Here is a 17636-nt window from a genome sequence, read left to right on the forward strand (position 1 = left end):
TACATACTAAAGATCAAGTAGTTAGCAATATTTGTAATTTCTTTTATCACATGTTAGCAATCACTTTGACAAGACGGTAAAAAATATTAGAGGTACTTAAGAAAATGAAAAGATGTTTGTCATAACTTGTTTGCATCAAAAGCGATAACTCACCAAAGATGCTTACCTGGCGATCCTTGCAGAGTTGAGACGAACTTTGAAACTACTTCGTCTTAAAATTTTCATGATTCTCCCGTGTCTTGTTGATTCTATATAATTCGTATTCTACGGATCCTGTTCATTTTTGTTCATTCTGATGCATCTACTTCCATTCACACTTATGATCATTGAAAATTTATCAAAATTACAATTTTTTGTCAAAATTATTTATTATTTTACAGATTTCTAAAAATACTTGCAAAAATACGGTTTTGCATAATAATTGTATCCAAGGTTGCAAATTTGAACTATGCAACTACTTTAGGTTGCAATTATGAAATATGTTTGTAAAGTAGAAAGTTGAACGTATTTTTCACATATATTTTCAAGAAATCGAGTTGCAAACATGGTTACAAAGTTGTAAAACGTAGTTTTGCACATATTTTTAAAAATGATATTATTTTTTCAAAATATCTTTTAAAACTTAATTATTTATGAAAAAATCTGTCATTATTTCCCTCATTCCATTATTCCCCTCATTCCCTTCCAAGGTTGTACCTTTAAGATTTTTCTAAATCTGTTCAAAAGCCTTCTAAATTTCAAAAGTACAATCTTTCTAATTCTAACTCAAGTGTTGCTCCTATAGTATGAAATCTCTGATCTATATACACCAAAATAAGAAGTACGAAGAGATTACGCGATGAACTAAGAAGAACTGTATTTCTTCGATTTATATTGCTGATAACTAAAACAACTGGATAATTGCATATGAAATATAATCTTCAAATAAAATAAAATAACAAAACTTTACTAGTCACAATTGTTATGATACTCGTGACATCGTATATTCTTTTATTTTTTCTTTTCCAAACTTGAACATAATGAATGACTAACATCAATGGGGTTTTGGTGCACCCTCGAGCAAAATGGTTGATCCAGTGGTTGGACAATCTCTAAGCAATCAACAATAAAGTTGCTTTAAGTTAATTTTGCTTATACATATAACCTTTTAATTTGCTTTTAGTATTAATGCTCACCTAATCATATTATAATTTAAAACTATAATTAATGCTAAGACTGCTTTGTACATCCACACAAATGATCAAGCAAGTTTTTGTTAGCAAATTTGTTTATTTCTCTTCGAATTACAGATTGGGTTTATGGTTGTTGGTGATCGACCCATTTGCTAATTAAGTGTTGAGGGTTGAAGCAATTAAATTCATCTTAATTATATATTTTATTTTATAATAATGACTAATCATATTATAAGAGTGTATCAGATTATTAGAAAATGTTAACACAAGCTGCATGATATTCAGAGAAAGGTTAAACTACATGAGTTTGTTTGTTTCATATAAGCCCCGTTTGAAGTTTCTTAAAATTTGTAACTTATAACTTAAAGTTGAAAATTGACATATAAGTGATATGAATATCATAACTTATAAGTTATTTAGGTGTTTAAATAATTTCATGTATGAGTTACTTTTAAGTTAATAATGTGTTTGGTAAATCATAACTTATAAGTTATATTTTTTTTTGAAACAAAATTAAAAATGTAAATTACAAATTATATGAATTAATAATTTTTATACATGAATATAACAAAAAAGAGAAAACTAAAAAATAAGGATAATGATCTTAGAATAAAATTATATAATATACACTATTTATCTCGAGATATAATTTTTGTAATACTTTTTTGAATAAAGAACTTATAAGTTATATTTTTTAACAAAATTAAAATGTAAACTAAAAATTATATGAATTAATAATTTTAAATACATTAATATAAAATAAACATGAAAAAATTTAAAAACAAGTATAGCATAATAATCTCGGGATAAAAATATATAGTACACTATTCATCTGGACGAAAATAAAATTATATTATTGATATGTGCTAAAAAAATAAAATTAAATATAATTAGATTGATTTGGTTTGATCGGTATAATAATCTTGGATTAAAACAAAATTATACGATTATAAGTAGCTAAAATTAAATTAAAAGATAACTAATCATCATTTAAAAATTTTAAATAAATATTTGAAGCTTTTTGTATACCCCGGAAAATTAATAGAAAATTATAAAAATTAGCCCGCAAGGGTTGGCTCAGTTGGTTAAAAAGGGGATAACTATCCTTTTGGTCAAAGGTTCGAATCTCACGGGAGGAGAATTTATGATTATGCCTCCTGAGCCAGTGCATGTTGCTTAAATGCGGTTTACTTTGGTTCACGTGGTTTGCAGGCTATTGCGTGAGCCTATAATAATTTAAGCAAGATGACATATATAAGTATATAACTGAAGAGTTTTATGACATAAATGAAATGAAATGAGAATGTAGGGTGGATCCAACTTTCTAATTTTCACCATTTATGGGTTGAAATGATCATTCTCCTGAATTGCCCAAACGGTATGGTTAAACTAGAAATGAGCTTTGAGTCTGTTTAAGGTCAAATACTATCTTCCCAAACATGCACATAATATCATTGTATTTCATGATGGAGTTGTCCAATTCAACTAGTTATGAGGATTTCTAGGAAAAGAATTAATAAAATGAAAGTGCATAGCAAATTATGCATATTCATTTCTCTATTGTACATTGAGAGACATTTGAGAAAACTGAATATATCATCTATTTTGACACACAGTCTCTAGTTCTACAGTTTAATGACAAAAAAATAACTAAATAAGATTAATCATGAACGTTAAATTTAAAATTAGATTTTACTTTTGCTTTCGTTGATTTTTTTATATATAAAATGAACTCTTAACTAGGGTTAAAAGTTTAAATGTAATTATATTTTTTAAAAGTTTATTGTCATTTTGGTTTGGATAGAATATATCTAATTCTCATTAAATTTAGGAAAAAATGAATGAAAAGTTATTTACGGTCATTAACAAATTCGATAAATTCTATATGCTCAAAACTTCGATAACTACTCGAACTCGACTTGATTTATATATGATTCGGCCAAAATAAATTTTCGGACATGAAAAAAAGATCTCCAACCAGATGTGAAGAACTAAAATTACAAATAGATTTTGCAAAAATCGAAAAAAAAATCACAAACTTCCAAGTCACAAACTCGACCAAATTCACAATTCTAAGAATAAATAAAGAATCTGTGTACAATTTACAAACATGAACGCTTTTTAGACGGACAACTTTTATATAAACAACTAAGATGAGTTAACTCCAGTTTACGAAATTGAATAACTAGGAATTGGATAACTGAGTTGTTATATTATCCATTGTGATAAGACTGATATGGATAATTATGAAATGATATAAAAGTGTGGTTGCACAAAGGTTCAAAATCGGACTGAACCAGACCAAAAATCAAATTTTATCAAAATTATGGATCGGGCCAGACCGAAAACATCTCGTAAAATCGACTTTTAGAAAAAATTGTTTAATTTTTTTACAATAAAATTGTAGGTCTATCATTCATTCAAATGTTACATATTGAAGCAATTAAATTCATATTAATTACATGTTCTTGTCTAAAATAATGACTAAACAAAAAAATTAAATTCAACCAATATGATATCCGGATAAACGATAAATACATGAGTTTTTTTTATATAATATTACCATGTAAATGTGTTTTGTGTTTGTTTTTGATGGAGTTGTCGAACTTAAGTAATCATGAGCAATTTTATGAAGAGTCGTAATGAAAGAGCACATATTCATTTTTCTATCTTGCATTGTGAGACATTTGAGAAAACTAAGTGCTTATTTGGTTGCACGGAGACATTTGAGAAAACTTTGTGCTTGTTTGGTTGAACAAAAATTCATATAAAAAAGTTAGTAATTCTATGAAATAATTCAAGAAAGTTAGTAAACAACTTCCTACAAACGGTGAGGTATTCAAATTCAATAAAGTTGTAATTTCTTATTTTGTGCAATGAAATAATTCTATGAATTGGTACTTCCCATGAAGTTGAAATAGCTGGGTATCTGTAAGGTAATCATGTCTACAATTTAGTATATGATTTTATTTAATTTTATCCTATAAATTGGTACTTTCCCCGAATTGAAATAAATAGGTATTTGGAACGTAATCGTGTACATAATTTTATAGATAATTTTGTTTGATCTTGTTTTTACTTTCCTTGATTCTTTAACCAAACTTATCCTTGACAAATAAATCATCTTCAATGATAAAAAAACTCCTGGCTAAAAGTATACGTGACATACCATAAATATAATTATGGAGAATGTGTAAAAAATTATGCATTATAGTAGTTAAAAATTTAGTCAACCCGTCAATGTTAATTGAATCGGTTGTACAAGACATGCCTTGACATAACAAGACTAAGTCACTATTGACAATCCTAAGATTTAGTTGACTTTTAATTATTGTGTAATTTATTATTGTATTCCTTGAGTCTGTAAAAATGGTTAAGTAGACTAGCTAGAGATATTTTTCTATTAACAAACATCAAGCTAAGGAATAAAATGGAAGAAGATCATGCCAGATCATGCCTCAGAGAAACGATGTAGCAGCTTGGAGATGAATAATGTTGTATGTTGAAAAATATTCTAAGACAGATCTCGACAAGTCACAGATCAAGAATTGCAAAGAAGTCATATCGAGAAGTCAATTTAGCATGTAGAGAAGTCAAATGCATGTAGAGAAGTGAAGATATCGACAAGTCATTTTTACATGTAGAGAAGTGGAGATATCGACAAGTCATTTCTATATGTAGAGAATTGGAGATGTCGACAAGCCATTTATACATGTAAAGAAGTGGAGATATATATCGACAAACCATTTACACATGTAGAGAAGTGAAGAAATCGACAAGTCATTTACACATGTAGAGGAGTGGAGATATCGACAAGTCAAATACATGAAGAGAAGTGGAGATATCGAAAAGTCTAATACGAGAAGTGAAAATGTCGATAAGTCAATAATACATGTAGAAATGCAGAGATCTCTACAAGTCATTCTACATCACGATATAGACATCTCTATACACTTTGAAGATCTCGATAGCAGCTTCAATTACAGAATGCATCTATCCTGAAGATTCAAAATTATCTGTCAACAAAAATATTTTATCATTTAAATGGAAAGTCTACAAATGCAGCTTGAAGAGTGCAAGATCAAGGGTCAAGATGAACTAGATAAAGGAGTATAGCAGACCTGAAAGATTGTATGCAGATTTGTAGCACTTAAAATAAAAATAGACAAAAGGACTTTAGAAAATATGTTAGTCTATTTTAGTGTAATTTTTGTAAACTGTGCATGTTGATCTATAAAACATGTCACGAGTTTCTAGGAGTAACAAAACAGTCTAAATTTTCTTGTACTCCCTCAAGAAGTTGAAGCTAAGTTCTGAATATCAAGAACTTAGATTTGTAGCACAATCTATTTGATTTTTAATATAAAGATCAAGTGAGTTTTGATAATTATTTTCTATGTCTTTTTACGGTCAATTTATTATCACTGCCAAGCATTTAGTCTGTGAAGTTCAAGTAAGCCAAAAATATAACTTGATTTCTTAAAAACCTATCAAAAAGTTTTTGAGTACGAAAAATCAAGAAACACACATTCACCCCCCTTTGTGTGCATTTCATACCTAACAAGTGGTATCAAAGCAAAATCTGAAAGTAAACAAATTAGGTCTTGGAAGTATAAGTGCATAAAAATTTAGCAGTGTCAAGATCCTTGTCTTTGACAAAGGAAACTACACTATGTGGAAGAAGAAGATGATGTTGTTCATCAAAATGGCTCATCCACTGTACCTTGAGATTCTCAATCATAAACCCTTCATTCCCTATGATGAGGGTACCTGAAGTAACACAAGATGATGTTGTTATTACTGGTCATTATGCTCCAAAAGCTCTAGTTACATACAATGAGCCAGAGAAAGAGAAGGTCTCACTTGACAGTGGTTTGCAACTCATTTTGATTGAGTCTCTTGATAATGTTATGTAGAACAACATTATCGACTGTGAGTCATCCAAGAAAATCAGAGAGAATATAGAGATCTTGTGTGAAGGTACTGAAGAAGTAAGATCAAATGAAAGAAGAATCTTAATCTCACAATATGAGGGTTTTATGACTAAACCAAAAGAAGGCAACACTGAAGTGTTTGAAAGATTCACCAAGCTGATAAATGACTTGCAGTTGCATGAAAAGTTCTATGATGCTGAGGAGGTCAACTTGAAGTTCTTACTCACTCTTCCTAACCACTTAGAACATAAAATTTCCGCAATAAGGGAAGGAAGAGATCTAGGAAGGGTAATTGTTATGATGAAAACATGCGCTAATATTCACGCAAGTATACGCGATCGCAAGTAATATAGAATTAATTCTAGTTCGTTCCCACAGAGACTGGTTTAGGTTAATTTTAATCAATGTACTTATGCAACAATGGTATGTTTATTATTCAATGCTAAGACGAATAACAAGTTGAGATTGTTTATAACTAAGATATTAACTAACATAAAATTAACTAAGAGATTAAAAGGTTTGATTTACTATATGAGATAAATATGGGATTCTAACTTCATTATTACTTCATTAAATAGCCCTTTTTGTTCTTATCCTTAGCATGCAGTGGTGATGACAACTAATCAGATAACACGAAACTAGTAAACGCCAACTTTCGTTGCACGAATACCCTACTACCAGACATCCACAAAAGAGATAGAAGCTGAATAGACACCAATTATATTGAGACCCTATATGTCTATATAATTTGACAACATAACAGTTTAATGTGCATGTTATCTATTGTGATTACATAGGGCAAGTAAGATGGTTAAAATCATGCATAACAAATACATGAACCTATGCTAGTATGGCAAGTTCTAAACCTCTATATTCACTTCCGCTTCAATAGAGATTAACACGCTATCTTATAAGTCTGCGACGCTCATAAGACGAATAAGCACAACCAATACTAGGATATCATACAATCACCACACACTAAGGTATCAAAACATATTAACTATTGAAATCCATATATAAATCCGCTAGAATTCCACGATAACGATTAACCCATAACCGAACTCATCATCACCGTGGGTTCCGATGAAAGCATGGTATAATGAACTAAGTCTTTATAAAATGAATAATAAACAAAGTGCGTTAAAAAGAGTATAGGTTTAACAAAACAAGAAAACTAGCATCCAAGATTATAACTTAAAACAAATAATCACAAAAAAAAACTAGATCCTCTTCGCCTTGGTTGTATTTGTGATCCTAGGTCTTCTTGCCTTCTTCTCCTTACGCTCTGTTATGAAAAACGTCTTTTAATTGTCTTTATATAGCAACCCAAGTAATCCAGAAGCCCAGAAAAACAGCCTTCTAATTGCAACAGGATTCTGGAATCCTGACACGGCGCGGCCGCGCGCTTCACCAGCGCAAGCGCGCTGTCCTTCTACTATTCTGGCGCGGCCGCGCGCATTCTGACACGGGCGCGCGCTATAACAGCGCAGGCGCGCTGACCTTCTGGAAAAACTGAATTGCTTCCTTTATTTTGCTGGTTCTTGATGGCTTCTACCGAGCATTTATTTTTGACACCTTCCTACACCATTTTAGCATCAAAGCAATGCTAAATCACCTCGATCCCTTATATATGCCTGAAATGCAAAACACTACAAAAACATATAAAAAACACAAATAACTTGAGTACAAAATATCAATTCGAAGCTTTACGAAGCGTAATAAGTGGATATAAATGCCACTTAACAACAATCTTGGAGGTTTTATATGCAGTTCTAAAAATCTATGAACTTGAGATATTGCAGATAAAGTCATTAAAGTTAATCAAGGACATGTTGTTCATATGTCAAGTGCCTTGATAGCAAATGAACAAAAGATGATTGAAAATGAAGCTGAATCTCGGATTCAAGTTATACAACCTATTGAGCAGAAATGCAAGGAACCTAAAAATAAGTCATTCTGGAATTAGAAGAGGATGAATACTACACTCTTGATGAGTTGGATGAAATGGACCATTCTATGGCCTACCGGGCAAGAAAGTTTCCAAACATAAGAGTCAAGAATCCCAGGTACTTTAAGGTAAACGTCAATCCTCCTACAATAATGACTGGAAAGAAAAATCTCTGATGAAGAATGTTAGGTCCTTAATACAACTATAGAGGGGGGGGGTGAATACAGTTTATGTAGATAAATCGATTCAAACACTCAACATGATAAACCGTTTTCTATTGATTGATAAAAACTGTTTACAAATATATCCTTGAGAGCTGCTAGGTTACACAAAAGATATATCAATACGCGACACATAAAATGTTAACCTAATCCGTGCTTATATACTGCACAACTACACAATCAAATAAGGAATCTTATTCTATTACACTAAGGAATCATAAAACATATCCTTAAATTGATTGCTACTAGAAGTAAAGTCTTTCACCGATTTGAATTTTGCAAACTCTTTCCTTCTTTGAAGAAACCAAAGTATATAATATGTGCTTATATACTGTTATGTATATTTGTTAGAGAAGTTCTTAAAATCAAGAAAAAACCAAGAATTACATTCAACCCCCCCATCTGTAATTCAACTGTTAGATTGTATGGGATTAACGCTATCAATTGCTTGGAAGAGAAAGTTCTTTACCTTCAGATCTTTGAGTTTTCTTCCGTACTCTTCTTTTTTGTCTCACTACCGGTTGAATTTCCGATCTCTTTTGTTGATGGCACCTCACTTACGGAGAATCTCATCATCCACCAGACTTCACATCTCTTTGCTCCTCAAGAATTTTTCTATCAACATCGACCAATGATCATAATGACCATCAAATTTTGGTAGCACAAAATTCTCTGAAATGGACATATTTTACTCACTCTTATGTCAATCACTCACTCTCACACTCCTTGTTAATCGGGTAACTTTCAAAGTTCTGATACCATGTTGAAAATTAGAGGAATAAAAATTAAAGTATTCAAGGCAATGTATATTAATCAGCAAAAATAGATGGCTATATAAGCCTTACAAAGACTCGAGATAAACTACCTACTTGATAGAATTTTAGAAACTCTATCCAACGAAACAAAGTCTGTATACTATAAAACAAATCCTAACTAATAAGAAACTCTATATTCCCTAAAGAATATATCTTATTGAACTATCTAAATAACTAGATAAACATGTATTTAGAAACCAAACCTAACAGTTGTATCGAGCAATCAAAACGTAATGCAATTTATGTATTAAACAAATTCCAATTCTCCAGGAATAATAAATATTTTGCCAGTGTAACTTGACCAGAAGATAACCACCCTCTTTGGCAATAAGTCATCTAGAATTGTAGATATAACCAAGATATTATGCACTTCTGAAATGTAACCTTATAGAAAAAGCTTCTGAAAATCCATTGGTTATATATTGGTATACATGTCATAAGTACTTAAAGATGAAAATCAAGTAGCAGCATTATTATTTCTGTATCGTGAGAATTATCGATATTATAATACATAAGATAACCCCAAACACCCCTCCCTTTAACCCCAAGAAAAAGGTGATTGTAACACCACAGTCCCACATCGAGGAGATTTGGGACTTCTGTTCAGTTTATAAGGCAAAGTACTACTATAATGTGCACCAACAAATCATGATCTTTTGGGGGCCTGTGGTGGGCTTGTCGTAACCCAAGTCGGCTGCACTCGAGACAGTATGCTTCAACTTATTTCAGACTAGTAATTGGGACTTGACCGTTTTTCAAAAAAAACTCGAGATTTGACCCGAGTTGTTAACATGGTATCAGAGCTCGGTTTAGGGAGGGACTCGGGTTGAAGTCCTCCCAACCCCATTTATTTAATTTGAATATTTGTTGTTGGTATTGATATTAGTATTGGTTGTATTTGTCGTTATTAATCATAGCGAAAAATTTCGTACAATAGAGGGGAATGCGGACCTTGCTCTACCACCTTAGGATTTTAGACGGAGTGGTTACTTAATATTGTATCAGAGCAGACTCTCGAAAGCTTGATGCGTCAAGTTGCCGTAGGTGGGGATACGAAGGCTAGTGGTATTATTCCACAATGGCAAGAGATCCGGAGGTGGTGACACGAAACCAGCCGGTATTATCCCACAATGACTAGAGATGTACGATCTTGGTCCTATGGGTTGTCTGTTCGGGTCTGACGAGAATGTCAGGAGTTTAAGTGGAGGAGTTTGTAACACCCAGTCCCCCATCGAGGAGATTTGAGATTTATGTTCAGTTTATAAGGCAAAGTATTACTACTACTATGTGCACCAACAAATCATGATCTTTTGGGAGTATGTGGTGGGCTTGTCGTAATTCAAGTTGCTGCACTCGAGACAGTATGTTTCGGCTTATTTTAGACTAGTAATCGAGACTTGACCCGGTTTTCGAAAAAAAAACGGGATTTGACCAGGTTGTCAAAGTGATGCACATTATATTCCATATAAAAAATCGACGCCGTCTGATTGGTTAACAGCAGCATAGTTCTATCAAGGATCAACTCATGAAAACTGGTGGTAAGTGTAACATACCGCAGAACGACTTATATGTCTGCAGAGTATTCATAAACCGGAGCAATTTCAAATTTGAAATTTATCGGTTATACATGCTGATTTGGCCATTGTCCGCAGGGTTCCAAACTTCCGGTTTGAGCACTAATTAAAACATTTATGTATTTTTATTTTTTACTTGAAAATCTTACACAAAATTATGTAAGCACTACCAACTTAAAATACGCACCTTACTTTCTATCACATCTTGAAGCTGAAAATGTGTAATAAAACAACGCCTAATTTTTAACAACTACCCCCAAAAAATATCATCATTAAATAAAGGGAGACATGCATGAAATCATTTTAGTGAAAACAATCCAAGTGAGAAACTGAGAATTGAGACATAATCTCAGTCGTGGATGCGGCAAAGCCAAATCCACTTATGTTAAATGAAGATAGACCTAATTACTACAGCGGTACCCCTCCCCTCCCAACCTGTCTTTAAATACGAGGTATGGTCTAGCATATTTGTATACTTACTTCAACAGAGGCAGCAATGGCAGCAGCGAGTATGACTTACTTCTTGGTGATGGTTTTTGTAATGTTCATGGCCATGGAGGCTGGGGAAGCCAACGGCTTTGATTGTGAAGGACCTGAGAGAAAGCAATCATCGGCCATGTGTCGTGCGTTTATCACAAGCCGTCGAATTGAAGATCCATCTGGTGCGTGCTGCATGGCATATAGAATATTAGTTGAAACAGCCAAAACTACATCTGAAAGGAGACAACTTTGTTCTTGCGTCCAGACACGTGCTAGACTTAATGATGTACCGGTTAATATAGCAAATCTTGATTCTCTCCAGGAGAAATGCAGACTTCCTTTTAGATACTCGGGTAGTCCTGATTTCGACTGCAATACGTAAGTTTATCAGTTCCTACTCAGCATTAACTTATCTTGCATAACCCTAATTCTGCTAAGCATGATTGATCAGTATACTAATAATGTATCGTCTTCTAAATTATACATGTCTGGTATGTGCAGTGTAAACTGAGGTGCCCTGAAACAAACAAGCAGTTGGAGAAGGATCGCAGAGGAGAGATTCCAATATATATCAAAAATCTGTTATAATAAAAAAAACTTATAAAATAAGTATCACTGAAATAAGTATCTGTAAGAATCAACCTACTGTAGTACTGGTTGAATTTTCAATTTTCATCTCACTTATATTATAATTTTCAATAGGAGTTTTTACCCAAAATTGAGTGTATGATTACTCAATTAGTAACTTTAATGTCATACTTCAAACTGCAATACTGGTGTTTACATTACAGTTCTCAATTTTATAAGAATTATGTAAAAAGATAGATATCTAGAAGAGTTCTACTCTCATCTTCTATCATCTTGTTAAAGTTTGAACATATTAACATTATCTCAAATTGTAATTATGTCCCGAAAACAAATGCTTAGCAGATATAATTATTTGATCATATCAAGGAAACATGCCAACGAGTCTATAATTTTAAGTGGCCGAAGTATTCGCGAAAATGTCGCTTTGTTAAAGTAATAGAGTTCTTCTTTAAGGAATGACTACAAGTTAACGATGTATCTGTGTACGAGATTATGTGAAAATGTTGATACAAGCAGAATGACATTCAGTCAGATTTCAGAGTAATGATAGTTATATGAGTTGGTTCTGTATAATATCATCCGATCACCATATGTACATGTGTTTTTTCATGGAGATTAAACTCAAGTTTTATGCACTTAATATATGAGCAAAAGTATGGTACAATAGATATTGAGAATTATATCTTGAGAGATTAGTGATTGCTCTTCTCGACCTTCAGGTGAGGAGCAATTTAAATTAGTGAATGTGAACATTAGAATGAGAAAGCAAAATTTAGACTTAAGATATTTGAGAAAACTGAGTTTAGCCTCACTAATCACTTGTCACACTGAATCTTACACGAAGCAAGATAAATCTAAAATCTTACGGGAAATAGAAAAAGAAAAATGACGATTTAATATAATTTTTATTTATTCCATTTGTTTATAATTTGACCTGAATTTCGTAAACATATAAAATGTATACATGTATAGTTTTTAACTAAATGGTAGAAACTAGGTTGGGATTTCTCAACTTGTGATTTGTGACATGAGTATCCACTAATTGTTTTGATTATAATACATTTACTTCACATAATCTAAACAATTATAGAGAAATAAAATACTAATGTTGTTAAAATAGAAGTTTGTATTTCTGGAACATTTACATCATTAGTAAATTTAGCCTTTTCTTGGAAAAGGACTTCCATTAGGTCAATCATTGTAATTAGTTTAATATCTAATCACATGCTCATAATTGTAAGCTGTTCTATATCAAAGATGTGTCTGTAAACTTAAGTGTATAATCTTGTTACTAATAGGCTCAACGAACGAAGCAGTAGAATCTGCTTCGTTTTTAATCTCATGAAATTGGATCACTTGCAACCAAATGCGGAATAAGGTTAAGGCTGCATACATCGGGATCTTCCCAAGACGCTAATGGTATGGTTCTACACTGGTATGACTAGTGTACCACCAGATGCAGAACTGAGTTTAAAAGATGGAGGTAATCCTTTTTTACTTTGTTCTCCAGTTCTCCTAAGATTATCAGAGCAAAACTAACTAGAGGGATCACCATTCACCTGAGTTGTAAAAGTTGAAAAAACAACCTGGGATTTTTATAAAATTACAAACTTTAAAGTATCTGTGATCAAAGTGACCCCTTCAAACAAAATTATACAACTGAAACTAATAAGAACATTGAGTAGAAAGCAAGCAAAACCAACCAAAATAAGAAAAAGGGGACAAAAGCTCAACCTTTTGGTATATTTCCAATGTCAAGCAAGCATATATGCCTCTACTACAAACACAGCAAGCCCATTAAACTGGGCTCATATCCCACAACCCTTTTTTCTGTCTTTAACATTTCTTCATGTACACATCTGATAACTTTAGTACTACTAAGTGTAAAGTGAAGTGCTTGGGAATCATGTTATATGATCATCTTCTCTGTACTTCATAATTGTATTATATCTATATTCTACAATTATATAAACCCTTTTTGTTGTCTCATAACCAGTGCTGTGGTGTGGTGTTGCAGGTTGATCATTAGCTTATAGAATTATATTGATTTTCTTGATATTAAGTCATGGAAATAAGAAGACTACTTCATATTGGAGTGTGCATTTCAGTCCTCTGCCTCTGTTTTACTACTTTCTTTACTTGCTGTGGTAAATCTTTCCTTTCTATCTCCTTTTCTGTTGTTTATGTCATTGCATTTTACTGCATTCATACTTGGTGTCTGGTTTTTAATGAAAGTGTGGATTCTTACTAAAAGATGTAACTAGCTGATAGTTTAAGTGAGACAAACTTTGGGCAACATGTGTGTAATTCTGCACATAACTATTGTAAAAATCCCTTGTTGTGCAGCACGCTTAAGTTGTAGCACATTTATTAATAGTGTCGTTTGATTTACATGATATATAGGTACGATCACGAAAAATATTGGATCAAAATTACAAATTCAAAGCATTATTATAGAAGAGACTTGGTAATTCATCAAAAACAAGTGCATCTTTTATCACTCATACAAATAATGTTCATATCTTTGTTTAGCAGATGCAAGAAAGATAACACATTTATTAAGACCTCTCACAACTTCAAGAAGCTTATCACCCAAGAAGTTGAAAGTAGTGGAGCACTTAGACATTGCTAGACCAGTGGATTCAACCAACACCGAACCTTATGGTGTAAACTCCCCCTTCTCTCTTCCACCTTTTGAGTCTCTTTCACCAATGCCATTGCCTGAAAATACACCGCCATTCTGCGAAAACCCTCCTTCCACCACACTACCACCTCCTTCCTCCGTATACCCAGTTCCTGCAGGAAGTAACACACCTTCATCCCTGCCTCCACCAGCGGAAGGAGAACCTTCCCCCACAACATCCCCACCACAACTACCACCTAATGTTTCTCCTCCACTATTACCCATAACAAATCCTCCCCAAAGCCCAGATATCACTAATCCAAGCCCAGATATCACTAATCCAAGCCCATCAATATACATCCCCAGCCCAGTTGTTACATATCCAAGCCCCTCAATTTACATCCCCAGCCCAGATGTTACATACCCGAGCCCATCAATTTACATTCCCAGCCCAGATGTCACAAATCCAAGCCCATCAACTTACATACCGAGCCCAGATGTCACAAACCCGAGCCCATCAACTTACATACCGAGCCCATCCAGTTATATCCCGAGTCCATCCGGGTACACACCAGTTCCCCCTGTCGACATCCCAAGCCCCGCAACCCCAGGTCTCAATCCACCTTTCTATGAGCCCAGCCCACCAAGTTCCGGAACCAGCCCACCTTCAGATATTCCATCTCCCGACATATCTATCCCAAGCCCTCCTATATTCCAACCACCCGTCGTGTATCCGCAACCTCCTCCTCACCGTAGTGGGTCAGGCACGGCCCTTTGGTGCGTTGCTAAACCAGCAGTCCCCGACCCAATTATTCAAGAAGCTATGAACTATGCTTGTGGTTCAGGTGCAGACTGTGATTCACTTCAGCCCAGTGGGGCATGCTATAAGCCAAACACATTACTGGCCCATGCTTCTTATGCTTTCAATAGCTATTGGCAAAGATCTAAAGTAGCTGGAGGCACTTGTGAATTTGGAGGAACAGCAATTTTGGTCACTGTAGATCCCAGTAAGTAACCTCAAAATCTAATAATCTGATATACAATGTTGTACTTTTATCTCCATGTGTGTGTGATTGTTAGTAATTAAATTCTTCTTTCTTTCCTCTGCAGGTTATGATGGTTGCCATTTCACCTACTTCTGATAATAAAGGATATACATATGTTTCGTATAATGTCATTATAGAGATTACATAATAATAGTTTCCTTCCTATTTTTCCTGTTCACTTTATAAAGCAACAAGCATGTAGCATAGAGCATCAAGCTCAAGTGAATCCCGGCAGGAAAGACGCTTCCTTACAAGCATTTGATTGCTCATCTATTAAGAATTTTGTAATTTACTACTTAACTAGATTACAAGTCTAATGTATTAGTGGACCCTGATGGATTTTGTAATTAGTAAGTGGGGTTAGGCTTTTATATATTGAGAATCCTTTTTCACTGAACATGCTATAAACTTCAATGTAACAAAAACATTATTTAGCTGGTGGAAAGGAGGGGTTTAACTTGTAATAAAATTGTCTTCACAATAGTTGAACTTATACGAACTATGAAAGTGAATCAACTTGAAATTCAGGTGTACTTCTGAAAATGGTTTGATGCTAGCATTTAATAAAATAATTTCAGCTAATCTAATCGATAACTTTATCATACTACACATACAATATATTGAATATGATTGATTCACATAATGTCTAATAGGCACAAGTGTTATACATGAATATCATTCCATATACTCTTGTTATTTTCACTTATTAGTCAACCTATTCTTCAATTTCAATTTTCATTCCAAGAATAATTAAAAAATCTTCTAGTTATACATGTAAGAAAAGAAAAACACAACAGTTTATATAAATTTTGATTAACATGCAACCAACAGCAACACTGAGATACATAACAATAAAGAAATAAGAAAAACCAGCAACACTGAGATAAGAAATCCTTTTCTCTTACCTTTGCAAGATGCATCACCAACTAGATCCCTCCGGATGCCTTGGACCCTCCCTCATGCTCCCATTCCCCTCTCCCCATGTTTCTCCTTCCCCCACTTTGAGGCTCCTCTTACAGCTGCTGTCAGTGACATTTTGCAAATGTTCGTTATGTTTTCATAATAATTATAATTATGTTTTTTTTTTGCTAAACAAAAAATATATTACTCCAAAGACAAGGGAACACCATTTAAGGGCATACCCCACGAAAAAGAGAAAGATATCCGCTAACATAATCATATTATGTTAGCCTTTTATGTATCAAAAATCCTTTTTACATAAGCCTGATATAAACATTATAATATATTATATCTAGCTGAAGGAATGGAATGCATGGACTTGGATATCGGCAATAGATTATTCTTATTGTTGAATTATACGAACTCTATGGATTGTAATTATTATGAATGTTAGATACAATTTACATATTAGATTAAATCTTTCAAAAGGCTTCGATAATTTGTTCACTATTAATGCTATCAAATATGACTCTTACAATGTGCAATTACAATATCATATATAAATACTCACATGAATGATTCTGTATTTCAGCTATCCCATGTTCATCAATCATCACCCAAACAGACTTGCAATAACAGAAGATTAACAACCCCTCTTGGTTTTGGTTGTTTTTCTTTTGGTATTTTCTGTTCAATTAGCATATTAATTATATACTCAGCTGGCCATGTTTGGTTTGATTTTTTATATATAGTAGCAATGAAATAATGAGCAGATCTTGACTATTCAGGCGTGAAATAACAATCCACCAACTTGTGGATGCAATTTATTAAGAAACTGTATATACACATTTTACATCCCACAACGTTTGAGTGTTTGAGACTTTTACAAGAACAAGTCAACTAATTTATCCAAAAATCTGACTGTGGTAGGGAGTTGGTCCAGTATGCATTGGATTGTCATAAACTATACAGTTGAGATTATAGTTATTGTATGTTACAGAATGCCAAAACCGGGAGGAAGGATCACCATGTTTCAACTTACAATTCGAACAACTTCCTGAATTTCTTTTTCCAACTTCAGGGAAGTAATAAATCGAGAAGCTTGATGCATTAACTGTAGCTGTGCTAACATAGGGCCTGTTTGTCTGCACGCTTATAAGTTATTTATAGCTTATAAGCCCGTACTTATCTCCGACTGTTTGTCAACCCAGCTTATAAGTGAAATTTACAACTTATAAACTGATAGTAACGGCATACTTTTTTCTCAACTTATTTTGATTTTTTACGTTTTTATTAATTTTAGTTTTTAAATATATGTTTTTAAATATTAAATTA

The 17636-nt window shown here is 33.1% G+C and overlaps 1 protein-coding gene and 1 long non-coding RNA gene across 2 annotated transcripts; both read left to right on the forward strand.

Moving 5' to 3' along the window:
• The first annotated feature begins 11075 nt into the window (after positions 1 to 11075).
• Positions 11076 to 11915, forward strand: LOC141723294 (uncharacterized). Its single transcript, XR_012576232.1, has 2 exons — positions 11076 to 11522; positions 11646 to 11915. It is a non-coding gene; the product is annotated as an uncharacterized LOC141723294 (long non-coding RNA).
• A 1281-nt stretch (positions 11916 to 13196) lies between these two features.
• LOC141659443 (uncharacterized) lies at positions 13197 to 15776 on the forward strand. Its single transcript, XM_074466304.1, has 4 exons — positions 13197 to 13215; positions 13750 to 13879; positions 14268 to 15362; positions 15466 to 15776. The coding sequence occupies exons 2-4, from the start codon at positions 13798 to 13800 to the stop codon at positions 15495 to 15497; spliced, it is 1209 nt and encodes a 402-aa protein (XP_074322405.1). The 5' UTR covers positions 13197 to 13215; positions 13750 to 13797; the 3' UTR covers positions 15498 to 15776.
• Positions 15777 to 17636: the final 1860 nt, after the last annotated feature.

Source organism: Apium graveolens, chromosome 5 (assembly GCF_009905375.1).
Source record: "Apium graveolens cultivar Ventura chromosome 5, ASM990537v1, whole genome shotgun sequence".
Lineage (NCBI taxonomy): Eukaryota > Viridiplantae > Streptophyta > Magnoliopsida > Apiales > Apiaceae > Apium > Apium graveolens.

Excerpts from the sequence above, each read along its gene's own strand:
- LOC141659443 (XM_074466304.1), top strand. The coding sequence starts at position 13,798 with ATGGAAATAAGAAGACTACTTCATATTGGAGTGTGCATTTCAGTCCTC. Across the intron at positions 13,880-14,267 it reads TACTTTCTTTACTTGCTGTG|ATGCAAGAAAGATAACACAT; the intron begins GTAAATCTTTCC and ends TTTGTTTAGCAG. Across the intron at positions 15,363-15,465 it reads TTTGGTCACTGTAGATCCCA|GTTATGATGGTTGCCATTTC; the intron begins GTAAGTAACCTC and ends TTTCCTCTGCAG.